A 15,528-nucleotide genomic window follows, 5' to 3' on the forward strand; every position below is an offset into this window, starting at 1 on the left:
AAAGACAACAACTTCAAAGGCAATGTTTGGAAGAAAATGGCGTCGGAGTTACAGTATGAGGATGTGTTGTGTGTATATTCAGGATTCTACAAATGTTATGTTAAACAGTCTTTGTTAAAACCTGTTGTTAAAAAAGAAGGGAGAGGTGAAGGGTGGTCAGCAGGTGGCAAGAAGAAGAGATGGAAGTTTATGGAGACAATGGCTTTCTTAGATCAGTCTGCGGCTTTCAGGAGGAAGGCTAAATATCCTTAAACATGATTATAAAAATAATTGCTTGAATACTAGAAGTGCTGTAAGTGATCATAGCAAAGGAAGCTAGAGAAGCAGAGCGAGAGAAGGAGAGAGCACTGCAGAGGAATGACACCACTCCGTTTCTTTTAAGCTTGGCATCTGTGGGAAGACGCCTGCCCCCAGAAAGGCAATCATGTATCAAGCTGAAGATGCAGGACTTGTGACATGTGAGGCAGAGTTTGGATCTTTGTATTATCAGCAAAATCAAAATTTTACTTTCCTGTAGATATGTTGCCATATTTAAAACTCGAGCATTTCATATTTATTGTTCAAATTCATTCTTCTAATTTATTGTTTTAATTTATTGTCCTAATTTATTAATTTATAAAAATTAATTTATTAAATGAAATCTGAGTTTAATAGTAACCTGTTTGCATTTGACTGAATAACAAATGGTAAGGCAAGGCACATGGCTTATTATTTGGTATTCACACAGGAGTTAAGCCATACTGTACAAAAAGCCATACTGTTTTTATAGTATTTAAATATTTAAAACTGGAATGAACATTACATGAATGGATTAGTGTAAACGCAAATTGCTATAGGCAGCAGAACCACGGTGTACATGGGCATATAGCCAGGGAACTTCTCTGGCTCCCTGAAGTTGCTCCTCTGCCTCTTCAGCCTTGGAGCTAGCTGTTGCAGCAGTAATCCAAACTGTCCGACAGACATCCTGAAGTAGGTTTTGAAGCGGCTGTGGTTCAGTTTCAGCTCCTGTACCAAACAATGAAACTCACCAAGTTCTCTGCTCTTTTCCAGAATGAAATGTACCCATTTCATTTGTTTTTGTGTCTTGTTATTAAGTAGAATAAGCACCTGGTCATCATCACTTGATGTCGAGTCCATTTTGATTTCCGCAGCGCAATTGTTTTTTTAGAATTTGAATAATTTATTTCAAAATCGCGTCGCCCCTGATGTGAATAGACAGGCATTTCAAAATTCACCTCCGAATTATGCAAAATTTTATGCTGTTTATTGGCGTCGCCCCCGGTATGCAAAGGCCCTCGGTGAGCTGTTTGTATTTTCACTTGACTTGCTGTATATGATCTTGAAAGTTTCAGTTTTGATGAAACATTTGTTATAGGAATTTCAACAAAGTTTTGTGTTGGAGTTTATATTCCAAATTCAAAATTTTGACAGAAATATTTTCATTGTAAATGCATATTAGTTCCAAATATTCGTTATCAGTCTCATTAAGTACTAAAAATCTGTATTGCTCTCGACCTTGGAAAACCAATGTCGGTCGACCCCTACTGTGCAGGTTTTATTCCTATGAAACACAAGGATGCTGGTTTAACAAAGCGGTGTACTTGATCCAGAGAGGATCACTGACAGCAGCTGCTCAGTCCATCAGTGTTTCATTGGGATGACAACCAACTTAGGTGTTTGTCACGAATGTGCACGCATGAAAACCTCTGTCTTACCTCTGTTCTCCCACTATAGTGTGTGCCGTTGAGAGCCATGTTTGCAAAGACAGGCCAGGGGATGTAGTGAGCTCAGTTTGGGTTCAATCAACAATCAATAACTTTACTTGTCCTGAGTGGTCTAGTCAGTTGTGCAGCAGAGAGATGCATACATTTAGGACACATAATACAAAACTAAGACAAAAAAACCCAATATCTATAATAAAATATAATAAAAATGATATAAAGAGTTAAAGTATTCTACTAGGCTGAAGTTGCTCTTTATGTTGAAAGACCTAGAACAAAAGTCAGACTGCAAATTTCCCAACCATTTTAAGGATATCAATCTGCGCAGCACAACTGTGAACTGAAATAACATTTGCTGGACATTTAACAGTCATTAAAAGACAATAGAACCTTAACTGCTGCAGTTCATAAAAATTACTGTAATGGACTATCAAGACAGGGTTAAAATCAATCTAATAATGATTACATCAGCCATCTCCCACTGGAAAAACCTATTCTGTCTGAGTGGGGCTTCAGATTAGATTATATAATAGTCTGCCAACTTCTGAAATTGTATGAGAGGCAGTGTCACTGACTAAATGTAAACTGCAAAGCTTTTCACAGGTTGTAACTGAAATTTAAGTCTGTGTTACGTTCTGCGAGAACTTAAATCTTCCTTTGGTTTGTGCTATATTTTAGTGGTTGGAATCTCTTGGTACCTTATGATTCGATACAATTCCGATTCAGAGGACTACGATACAATTTATAAAACGATTATGGATTTTTTTTTCTATACATGATTTATTGTTTTCCAACTGTATGACTACATGCTTCTTATAAATCCTAGCATATTTGTAATCATACATAATTAGAATAAACATATGAATTTACTCTCATTGTCTCTGATTAGTAAAATGGAGTGGTGCAGCAAGGTTTATCTCAAGGCCAACACAGAAGTAAACATTGCCTTTAGTCCCTTGCGAAAAAGCCAATCGGATTTTTCCATTAGATTTTGGGTCATTGCAGAAAATAAGCTCTGTGGCGAACAATTGTTTATGATACTTGCATGTTTTGTTCAGCAAGATAATCTTCAGAAATGAATACTACTTTCAGGATTTTTAAAGCCTAAATGTAATCGCCGGAAGTAAAAAGCTAATGTAAGGTTATAATCGAACTACGCAGCAATTGCGTTACCAAAGTGTGGTCACTTTCCTGTCAGTATCTAAGTGCGTTTTAAGCAGCAAAATCCCCTTAAATTTTGACGAGACTGAGTCTTTGCCATATCCTTCTCTATTATCTTGATATTACTTCATATTTTCTCTGAGGGCTCTTGGATCAGGGAAGTTGTTTTTGGACAATTGTCTAGCAGGCTAAAAGTCAAGCTATGCAGTCACTTTTTATGTTAATATGGACATGACTTGCATAATATGGGCAACATTTGCATATATCTGTATAATTATTTAGAATTTTCTGAATTGGTATTATAAAGTAAGTTGAAAATGAGTCAACAATCGAGAAAATAATCTACAGATTAATCAGTGGTGAAAATATTGTTAGTTGCAACTCTAATTGAGATTTATGATGACTTGCTCTCTTTTCCTATTGATTATTTATTTCAAGTATCCCTATCAATGTTTGAAGAAGTCATTGATTGAAAACTTGGCACATTAATAATTAGTCAACACGATCAACTTCAACCGAGCTGCAACTTGACAATGCCAGTTTGCATGCCTGTGATGTCTAAAGTTACAGAGGATGGACGTGGATGAAAGTTGTTCTAAATATAAAGTAACAACTTAAAACATTTATGAGTGCGCTAATTGATCCAGTTCTTCTTTCTCTGAGCCACAAACACCATCTGCTCAGTTTGAATATGATGTAATTAATACCTGCTATCAGCCATTATTAACACGGTCTGCATTATGCATGAGAAGTTTAAAAGGGCATCGCAAGGGTGGGTGAAGTTAAGACTCTACTTATCACCTGTGACCACACAGTGACACTCAAACCCTTCTCAGTCATCTATCAGTAGTAGGCAGAAGGCCTATACATTACCACACTTTGTCTTCACCGTACACCCCCAACAAAGTCAAGGGCGCTATAGATCCTGTGCCATTTCGACAGTATCTGTCGGCGTCTTTGAAGGGTTTGAAACTTAAGTCGTTGTGCTCTATTTGTCAATTATGAAATTAAAATTGATTGGTAAAAATCCCTTTAATGAGTTGTAACGCATGTTGCACTTAGTGGGTTTGCAACATGTAGATACAATTTAGGGAAGTTTATGATGACATTTTTGGGGTCTGACATTTGGCTCTAAGGTCATCCAAATTACTATGTCTCTACATCTGCAGCATTTTCTGGCCGGAGAGACAGCTGTCAACTGACTTTGAACATATGGCATTCTCTCACACACTGGAAAATGATTAGCCTTAAAACTGATTGGTAAAAATCCCTTTAATGAGTTATAACACATGTCGCACTTTATTGATTTACAACACATAGATACAAATTGGTAAAAAATCCCTTAAATGAGCTATAACACATGTCGCACTTAGTGGGTTTACAACACATAGATACAATTTAGGAAAGTTGATGAGGACATTTTTAATGACTGACATTTGGCTTTAAGGTCATCCAAATTACTATGTCTCTACATCTGCAGTATTTTCTGGCCTGAGAGACAGCTGTCAACTGATTTTGAACATATGGCATTCTCTCACACACTGGAAAATGATTAGCCTTAAGCGCCTCTAATCCAATAGACTTTTTAGTCCTCTTTGAGGCAGAGAGAGAATGGCAAGCCAGAGGGTCTAAGTGACAGCATCAAAAAATAAGACTTTTAACCATGCATTTAATCATGGGCTTGGTATTTTGATTAGGATTCTACAGACTAAGCTGACATTTTAAAAGGCCTGCCACCTGAAGGCAACCTTGGAGCCTCTTAAGTATGACTGAAATTATAAACGCTATTTATTGGAGGCATGACAGATGTGCTACAACTTGGAATATCCTACGTATGACTACATTTTTGCTGCATTAGCTAAAATGGAATACATTGTGCTTTGGCTGAGCTTCAGTGAGCAAAGTATACATTCACAAAGTGTCACAGAAAGAGAACTTGGCTTTAACTTGGCTTGACCATTTATATTTCAGTTACTTCCCTTGTTACTTTGAATTTGTGAGGAAACCTTTGTTTTTCTCGCATGCCACCACGTTGAAGAAAGAACCCCAAAAAACAGAAAATTCTTGATAAATTGAAGTAATTGGGAGCCGTGTGTAACAACAGCAAAACTTGTTTTTACAAACTCTGACACAAATCTTGCAGTATAATCCAAGTCTCATTTATCCAGTGGTATGCTCAGCAGGGCTGGGTTAAAAAATCAATTCATCAATGCATTGCAATATGCTCTTTGCCAATTCAGTATCGCTTCAGAAAATCCTGGAATTGATTATTTCCGTTGTAGTGCTGCCCCACTCCCGTGGGGGCAGTGTGAGTGCTGCCAGAGTGTGATTGGCGTTCAGAGGCCCCACTTGACCCCCAAACAACGTCTGTTGTTTATTAATTTAAATGCCGACAGTGACACGAGGTAGCAGTGTGTTAAAATCAGCACAGACAACATTAAAACCCAACGTTTGGATACACAAAGTCGATAGTAGTTACATCGTGTGTGAGCCTCATGAGTCAGTGTTAAAACACTGCAATAATATATCGAACCTATGTTGCTGTTTGAGCCGACACCACGCAGATGTTTTGCGACCTGTTGCTAACGCTAAAGCTGTGGATGACACACAAATGCAGGTTGACAAATCCTGCATATTTATCCTGCATGTTTATTACTTTTGTTAAGTTCGGCTCAGGCAGAGACGTGCACTGTTCTGTACTTTAAATGTATTTTAGTTTTAATTTTTATTGAATAAAGAATAATATAATGTATTGTATTCAAATGAATTATCTGGGTATTTCTGACATCAACACACCTAACTGAATCAATATCGAAGCAACTGGATCAGTATCGAATCGAATCGAATCGTGGCTCCAAGAATTGAAATTGATTTGAATTGTGAGGTTCTTGACAATACTCAGCCCTAATGCTCAGTGCTTCCCAAACAGACAGCCCTTTCTGACATGGAGCTGGACAAGAAGTGAAACTTACCTATGCTGTCTTTAAAGCTAGACTCCATTAACAAAAGCAGTAATTTTACCTCGAGGATCATGGGAGCTGCCCACTGCCTTGATCAGATAGTTTGTATGTTATTGTGAGACTTTGGTGAATCTGAACTAACTCTTTGAGACACCAAAGTCACCCAAACACACAACGAAATTAACTCATCAAGGCACCGGTAGATCAGCAGCTCCTGTCGTCAGCTAGTTAAAAGTACAGTTTTTGTCAATGGAGTCTAGTTTAAAAGAGAGCATAGATAAGTTTCACTTTAAGTGCAGTTCCCCCTACGTACTACTGGATAAATGAGACTTGGGTTATACTGCACGAGTTGTATTTGAATTTGTAAGTGGGTGTTTTAATTTAGTTTTGCTGTTGTTAAATGTGGACCCCTATGACTTCAGTTCATCAGGAATTTTCTCTGTTCTTGGATTCTACATTTACCGGAATCATGCAGGTAAAACAGAATATTCTTCACCAGTTCAACATAAGATGGGGTGAATAACTGATTGACAAAATGGTCATTTTGGGGTTAAAGTATTCCTTGCAGTCCACAGCAATGGGTTGAAAGGGTTCCTATGTGTATCTCCTCATACATAAACAAGATGGCTATTCTTGAGACTGATCCCGAGAAACAACTCAAATTAATTTGACCCCCTTCGCTGATGCGATTAAACAGTTATACGCTGGCATCTGTGTGGCATTATTTATAGCAGGTATTGGCTGTTGAGCAGGGTTTCCCTGGTTCACACGCTCTCATGCTAACTCATTAATGAGATGCAACTCTGTCAGAGATCTCTCTGGCCGGGCAGTGCGATGGGTCTTACGAGAGTAGAATTTAGAAGTGATGACGATATACTGTTGGCTTTCCAGTACAACTTGATACAGAGTCTAATGTAATAAAGTTAAAGACAGACTCCATGACAAGATTCTTCCCTGCTCAATGTTGATGTTTTGAAACTCAGATGTGAGCTCAAGTTTTAATATACTAATGAGCTGGATGGGAATCAGGGAGTGAATTTTTGAAATAAATTATTCAGATGTGTTTTAGCAGGTTATAAGGATGAAGACTGCCTCCACAGACTACTAAAACAATGCAGAAAGACAGCTGAATACATGAACTGAGCAGTTATGTCATGTTACTAACCTGTATGCAGTATAGCAAAAGGTTACTTTTGGAATGTTACAGGTTACAGAATACTAGTTAGCCTGTTTAAAATGTAAAAGTTAATGCAACTGTTTTTAAGTACCACATCAAATTACTTTTCTTATATGACTTATTGTGCCCGCATTAACTTACCTGTAGATCTTTCCTCAGCTTTGACATCAAGCATTTGCATGTTGACAGCATTTTTAGTGCTGGTAGACAACTTTTATTATATTTTAATGTTAGAGCTCTTTTCTGAATTCAGAGGGAAAATTGTTTTGAATTCCAGCTCTGAAAGGCATTTTTGTCCAAAGACGTGTCCCATGTTGAACGGGGCGACAGTTGTAGTTAGTCATGGCAGTCTCCGGTGACTAGAGAGATGTGCCTTGATTAGACATAAAACAGGCGGTGCAAAATCAAGAGAACAAGTCAGAAAAACAATGCTTTAAATTCGAGCGCATAGTGCCCAATGAGTGAAGCCTTTATGAGCCGCCCTACCCCTGTTGCACTCAGAAATATGCCAAAATAAGTCATTCTTGGATGCTGAAAAAGTGAAAGCAACAGAATGAATATTATATTCTACATGTGAGTTTTTTTTACCAAAAATAATTTATACAGATGTAACCCTTTCATAATTACCCAAGGTTTGATTTATATATATCTGTAATGGATTTAGATATTTTTTTCTCCATAACTGATTTCTTTTACATTTATTATATAATTTAATTATATAACTCTGGTGCATGAAACTAGTTATTCCCCAACACTGCCTCTTTGAATTCTACTCGCTGTTACAGTGCACGACTTTTAGGGATAAACGCAGTCAGAATATTTTGTTATGGTTTTTCTTATTGACATGCAATGAAAGGAAAGAAGTATTTCCCACAGAATTGTTTTTTACATTTATTTATTTTTATTTTATGTTAGAATTAGTGTATGTGTGGCGATGATGATGACAGCAAACTAATGCGTGTCCTTTTGTATCATTCTGTGTCCCCTCTCTACATTTGGAGGTTTTTATGGATCAGCAAATGTAGCACTAGGAGTTGTTTTGAGTAGTTTTTTTTTCTCAGCAGCAGTTTGTGACTCGCAGGGGACAACTGATTTGTCAATCTGTTCAGAACAGAACTTTTAGACCCAGTAAAATTAACGGTTAAGTTTCGCTTTCAATGTGCCTGACGTTCTTCTGCTCCATCTGTGACCAGAGTACACTCTGCGCTCCGAGAGTGGATTGCAATGAATAACCGAACAGCAAATATTTGTCAACAGCACTTCTCGTGAACGGTCCAGCCCCAGAAAATAGAAGACCTATTTGAATATGTTTGAAACCCTGAAACAGGTTTAATCTTTCCATTCATAGGAACTGGATTACACCCACTGAAGTTAGACCACATTCACACCCAACCCAGTTAAATGACAGAATACAGTGTTTATACACAGAGAGTCAACCCCTTTTTTGTTACGAAGCTGAAACTTTGTGAGTGGAGATTTGACAGAGCTCAGGTAGAAAACATCCAGCAACAACAGGGGAAGTGATGCAGCAGCTTGTAGGAGAAATGTAAGTAACAAGTGTCTGTGCTCTAGTCAGGGGTCCAAACACTTGTCAAACTCTGAACATTTTTTATTAAAAAAACTTGTAAGCGTTGAGAAATTTGGACACATTCGTATATGACTCTGTGACTGCAATGTCCTGTCATTTTGACTTCACTGTAGCAACACTTTTGGTGCATAATAGAGCATGAGAGTTTGGACAGGAGTAGAGATGTAGAGGATAAAAGTTGTGCTTTGTGCCAGTAGGATTTTCCAACTCTCTAAATCCTTTTATTGTATCACTTCCTCTCCTTTTTTTCCCAGCTCATCGCAACAGAACACGCACTACCTACCATCTTAAGGCAAGATTATCCCTGCACTCTGGGATCACCAGAAGGACAAACACCCTGCCAGTGTCCTGAGTCATATTAGAAGATTAAGCTTTCTCTCTCACTTACAGATGCAAAAGAAGTGCGGTTTTAATTAATATTCACATAATTCTTTTTTTCCCCTTTATCTCACCCTGTTCCTGTTCTCTTGAATTTCCTTTAGTTCCCTCTGGGAAGACGAGCAGCCTGTGATATCTACTGGCACGGCGTTTCCTTCCATGACAATGAAAATATCGTCTCAGGGCAGGTGAACAAGTTCCCAGGTATTTTATCTCTTTTGCTGCTCTATTTTTCTTCAACCTTCTGTCGACGTAAAGCACCCCACACCAGTGCTTGTTGAACTGTGGGGCTTCATTTCAGCTCGCAGCTTACCATGTGTATTCTGTAATCACAGCAGGAGGGATTTAGTTTAAAGCCTTACTGATCCTCATGGCTTTGATGCTAACCTTTTCATGCCATGGAAATAATCATTACTTTAGAGACTCAAGAGATTATTGTATCAAGAAATGTACATCCTTCTCTACATCACTGGAAGCTACTGGCTTGCATTTATCTTGCAATATATGATATTTATGTCAAATTGACTTGATTCTCCTTACAAGGCCATGTCTGTTTGCCTCCTTTCTAGCTCTTCTAGCTCTTCCCAGTCCAATTTAATTTCCTTGATGACTGCCTATATATGAAGTGCATTCATATGCCAGTCTCTTGCATTTATTGTATCTCTGACATAGTACATTATTGCAGGAATGATTGAAATGCTGAGGAAGATCAACCTGAGTCGGGCAGTGCGGACTATGCAGGAGCTGTTTCCAGAAGAGTATGACTTTTATCCCCGTTCCTGGATCCTGCCTGAGGAGTGCCAGATGTTTTCCACACAGGTATAGTTGCCCTAACATAGGTGCTACAATACTGGACATGATATGTCCAGTAGATTTTATTTGAATTAAATTAAATAACTACAGTAGTGCTACAGTATTTCTGTGCAAATGTTGGTTACCATGGCAGTGTTCCCGCAGACCCTTAAAAAGTATTGAAAGGCATTGAATTCAATAATCTAAAAATAAGGCTTTATTTGGTATTAAATTGACCTAAATTAATCTTTCAAAAGTCTTAAAAATGCTCAGACATAGGTAGGATTTTATTAACTAATTTCTGATGTTGCATTGTAAAATCTCAAAATAAGTGATAACCTCTTTTATGTATTTATTTTTTCATAAAATGACTTTTAAAAATCCTTTTCTTAATATAGCCATGATGAGAATCCAAGCAGCAGAATGTTACATTCAGATTGATTAAAATTTGTCCAGAAAACAGGCCAGACACGCCAGATATTTCACACTTTTATTGGTAAACTAACTAGAAACCTTTATGACAATTTTTGGCAAAATTAAATTGTCCTTGTTCAATTTTGGTTATTAGAAAATTAATCTTAAACTTCATATCGAGAGGGATTAAAAATCTTAAAACGTCTTAAATCCAACTCGCCTCAAGCTTTAGGATCCCTGCTATGGGCCTATTTAAACGATCTATAGCGCCAGATCTATGTAAGTGCACGATGCAAATGCATTCAGGCCTTGTCCTACTCCACTTTTGCGTATGAAATGACACGTGATCTGGGCGCAAAGTAAAACACAATAGGCATAGGTTGTATTTAGGAACATAATTAATCCTAGTTGTGTTTTGAGCATAACATGATTTCACCCAAAAAAAGTGTCATCTCCCATTCCCTTTAAACAGCACATTGCTATTTACATTACAGATTTGGCAAATTGGCCCAGCGAGTGGTTTTCTGCTTTGAGTAACTCAATAAGAGCAGTAATGTCACTGCCGCAAATATTGTTGGACATTTAAGCAGTAAAACTAAAAGCTGTAGTTGTAAACTCGACAGAGGCAGCAGAGCTTAACTTTTCACCTCTGAAATAATAAGTGAAGTTACTCTGCTCCTCGTGCACATCTTTCTTCTTCTTGGAAAGTCGGACAGCAGCTCTGCAGCTCTGCTCTAACCTCTGCTGTATTCATATTTTAGAAAATGTATTAGATATTACTGATATTGTATGTATTACTTTACCCACTCGTAACCCACTGCACGCCCTTGTGTGTGCAACAAGTAGAGTGTGTGCGTGTTGTGAATCCATCTCTCTTGGGGCATTAACTGTCTGAAAAATACGCCCTTTAAATAGCTATGACTTTAGAGCAGAGTTTTTGTCGGTCAGTGGGGCTTTCTGCTGCCTTAAAATAGCAATATACCAACAATGCCCCTGACCACACCTCATTTTAAGACCTATACGCCCATGGGCACACAGATGGATGGAAGTACTTAAATTGAACAGGCGCTGGCCTAAAAAAGACAACTGCATCGGTCTGAAACTAGCGATGACAGATGCTGTACAGTGCACTGCTTTGCACTGAGTGGAAAATAGGGCTCTGTGTATTGTCGAAGTGGAAATCAAGAAGATATGCAACTGTTGGAGAAAATGCTGCATTGACTACTGTAGTTCACTAATACAAAAGATTAGAGATAGGCATATGTGTAAAAAAGGACATTGTAAAGAGAACAAAAAAAAGTGTTTTTATTTTTCAATCAAACCTTTATTTAACATGGTAAATTGAGGTCAGAAATCTTTTGCAAGGGCTACCGAGCCAAGACGGCAGCACAAGAAGTTGCAGACCAAAAATACAACAATCATGCCACAGATAGACAATACTTAAAGATAAATAACAATACTAAGTCGGCTAAAATAATCTTAAACCGACAATGTAGGTAAAAGAGTCATTTAACATCGAATTTACAGTAGTGTTGACTTCAGCCAGACATATCATCGTCCTTGATTTAAATAAGCCTTTATAGCAGGCATTTTGACTAAATCATTATAAATGGCTTGAGCTGAAAACATAAAGGCCTTCTTTCCTGCTTCTGCTTTTATATTTTGGACAGACGCAGATTAGATTTAGATTTGTATCTACACTGCCAGTGCGAATATTTCTCTGTCCACTGTTATAACTGCTCTCCATGCTGCTCTGCAATAGCCGTGTTCTTAATAATGTGACTTCTTTAAGTCTTGTGTCATGTGCTCGCTTCATTGCTCATGATCCTTCAGGGTAAAAGACAGACTGTAACACATTTATGAATATTACCCTTTATGGTCATCTGGCACTCCTTAACACATGGTTGAATCTTGTAGGAACATCTTGTAAGGAACACACACCGTTGAGAGTGTAGACTGCTGTGACAGGGAGGAAGAGATACGAGGAGATTAAGAGGAAGAGGGACGTCCCTCAGCTGCTTTTTTCCCTGTTTGAATACCAACTGTGCCATTCACCAAAAAAACAAACCTTAAATGAGCTGAAAGCATTTATCTAGATCTGTGTGTTATGTGAATCTATTTCGGAGGAAAATTGATGAGACAAGGAAAGAACCGTTTGAAGTACATGTTTTGTTTTCCACCTGGCCATTTTGGCATGCTTAAAACATTTTCTTAGTTGATGTCATGTCGGTTGTGCAACCGTCTGATTTGTATTCATGTGTAATTTTAGAAATTCTGTGCACTTTATTTAGAAAAATGTCATAATATTTCTCTACCACAGCCTAACTGATTCCGGCAGGCACCTGCTTAATTCCTGATGCAGTGCATGGGCAGATGGTCACTGTTTCATATTTAGAGAAATTACAGTATAGAGCAACAATATATTTTGTCCAGCAGGGGGCAGCAGAGTTTCACTATTTTCATTCCAGTTTAATTTTCAGCCGACAAAACCATTTCTCATTTAGAAAGACAGAAATCACAGACTTTTATTCAAAATGTTCTGTTTGTCACAGTGTCAAAGATCAGGCATTTTGACAGTCAGCCCAAATGAGTATTGCATAAACTTTGGCTTTGACTTTGTATGTATAACATGTGGCGTCGGTTTTTTGAAGACAAAGAAATCACACTTGATTGAAAGGAACGATCGAAAGATGTTTTTGTAGCTTGTAGGCAGAGTCAAAGCCAAAGATAATGTATGTCATGTCATGTAGCGCTGCAACAAACCATTATTGCCATTATTGATTAATCTGAATTCAGATTATTGATGATGTTTGAGATTGATCATTTAGTCTATAAAATATATATATATATATATATATATAAAAATGCTCATTACAGTTTCCCATAGCCCAAAGTGACGTCCTCAACTTTTCTTCTTTTGTCGAAGCAATAGTCCAAAACCCAAAAAAGTTTGATGTACCATCATAAATGATGATTGAAGGCAGCAAATTCTTACATTGAAGAGACTAGGATGGGCGTATGTTAGACTAATGAATTATTTTAAAAGATTTGGTGATTAATTTTCTTATAAAAACTAATTGATTAATTGACTGATTATTGGAGTTCTAGTATCATTAGACTTGTGTAATATGAAGTAGGGGTGTCAACGTTTACAATTTTTTCTACACGTGTAAACGGGACTTCTAACCGACGTGTACCCAGTTACACGATTTATGATCTTTTTCTATCGCAGTTGCGCTATATAACCACTAGATGGTTCTGTCTCCATTCAAATACCTCCTAATCTCATTAAATCAAAGCCATTCCAGTAGTTAGTTATCGCACAGAAACGTTTATTCAGCGAACAGAACTTAAAAAGTAGGCAATCCATCTCACCATTTAAGGCTTAGACCTACTTATGACAGAAAGTAAAATGAGTTGAAAATAAAATCATCAATTTTGACAGACAAGAAAACGTACAAGTGAAAGCTGGAAAAGGTTTAACCTTCTTTTTTAATCATTCACATCATCAACTATTGCTCACTTTTGTACAATATATTTTTTTAAGCTCTGCTTGTTCATCGCTTGTTCATCGCTTGTTGCTTGTTGTCCATGCGGCCCCGAGTCAACTTGAAGTGACGCGACACTGGCTGTGGCTGCGTTTTTTTTAATATCAACGTAACATTGCCACCTGTGCATCTATTATGTATGCGGATAACTGCATTAGTGGGAACATTTAAGTGTATAGTTAGCTAATGTTATTATCTTAAGCTTTCAGGCAACATTATCACCCCTAAAAATACTATTGGTGAGAAATGAACGAGGAGGAGGAGAGGAAAAAATGACGTGTAAACGGTTATTGATTTTTCTGAACGGTTATGATTTGTTATCCGTGTACCCGTTTACACGTGTAGATGTTGACATCCCTAATATGAAGTTATATTTGAATACTTTTACCTTGTTTATATAGATATAGTTCATCTAGGGGTTTACATAAGTGTCTTTAACCATATTGCTCATTAGGAGGTTCAGCGCTTGAATTAACATAGCAACAGTTTTTTGATTTCTTGGGTTAATTTTGGCATCAGAATCTTTGTCACGTTGTTCCTCCTCTCTCCTGCCAATCTGTTTCTGCTGTAAACTGTTACAAAAAGACATTAGCTGTTATTATTATTTAGAAGTTCAGAAGACGAACAGGAATTTTATTTGAGTGTTAATCGCATACATTAGTGCTCAAAAGTTTCAGATCTCTCAGGAAATTTCATGTTGACAACATAAACTCACACTTTTGTTCATTAAATGAAATACACAATGGCTGAAAAATATAGTCAAGAAATTGACAAGGTTAGAAAGAATTGATTTTTTTTCTTGTAATGGTAATTTTGTCGTTCATATTTTGCTTTTATCAAAGAAACCTCCATTTACAGCAATCAAAGCCTTGCAAAGCTTTGGCATTGTGGCTGTCAATTTGTTGACATAATCTGAAGAAATTTCACCTCATGCTACCTGAAGCAACTCTTAACAAGTTGGATTGTTTTGATAGGAACTTCCAAACAGTCCAGGTGCTCCCACAACAGCTCAGTAGAGTTACGATCTGGTGTCTGTGCTGGCCACTTCATTATAGACAGAATACCAGCTGACTGCTTCCTTCCTAAATAGATCATGCATAGTTTGGAGCTGTGCTCGGGGTCACTGTCCTGTTTCAGGAGGAAATTTGCTTCAGTCAGGTGCCGTCCACAGGATATGGCACGGACTAGCTAAAAGGAAAGATAGCCTTTCTTCTTCGAGATAGCACGCTCAAACCATCACATTTCCTCCACCATGCTTGACAGATGGCGTCAAGAACTCCTCCAGCATCTTTTCATTCATTCTGAGTCTCACAAATGTTCTTTGTGATTCAGCCACCTCAAACTTGGATTTGTCTGTCTGTGAAGCCTTTTTCAATCCCCCTTTGTCCAGTGTCTGTGAGCTGTTTACCCATCCCTGTCTTTTCCTTTGCTTGGACAGTCTCAGATTTGGCTTTTCTCTTTGCTACTCTGCCTAAAGGGTGAGCATCCTGGAGTTAAGATCAGTGATTTGTACTGGTACTATAAGAAGTAATTATTAATAGTGTATTTATTATAACTGACAACTATAAGGTTGTAACAGATTTAAATAAAACTGTTCAGTTTAGATTTTGTTAACACCTTTTTAAAGCACTATCAGCACATATCTATCAACATCAGATGATTAATGGCAAATGCTTCATCTTTGGAATAGACCTGTGACGATGTCTGATCAGAGACTCATTAAAAAGATATTTAATATGGACATCTCCCATGGTCATCCCTGGGCTGAGGAGTTGAACTCCCGGTTTTT

At 37.6% G+C, this 15,528-nt stretch overlaps 1 protein-coding gene across 1 annotated transcript in view; it reads left to right on the plus strand.

Moving 5' to 3' along the window:
• Positions 1-15,528, plus strand: part of ttll11 (tubulin tyrosine ligase-like family, member 11) — a 38,869-nt gene that overhangs the window by 1,669 nt on the left and 21,672 nt on the right. Inside the window, exons 2-3 of the mRNA XM_042509191.1 lie at positions 9,090-9,189; positions 9,671-9,804. Coding sequence (XP_042365125.1) covers positions 9,090-9,189; positions 9,671-9,804 — 234 coding nt within the window. The remainder of the gene's footprint in view (positions 1-9,089; positions 9,190-9,670; positions 9,805-15,528) is intronic.

The sequence above is a fragment of the Plectropomus leopardus genome, chromosome 20 (genome assembly GCF_008729295.1).
Source record: "Plectropomus leopardus isolate mb chromosome 20, YSFRI_Pleo_2.0, whole genome shotgun sequence".
NCBI classification, from domain to species: domain Eukaryota; kingdom Metazoa; phylum Chordata; class Actinopteri; order Perciformes; family Serranidae; genus Plectropomus; species Plectropomus leopardus.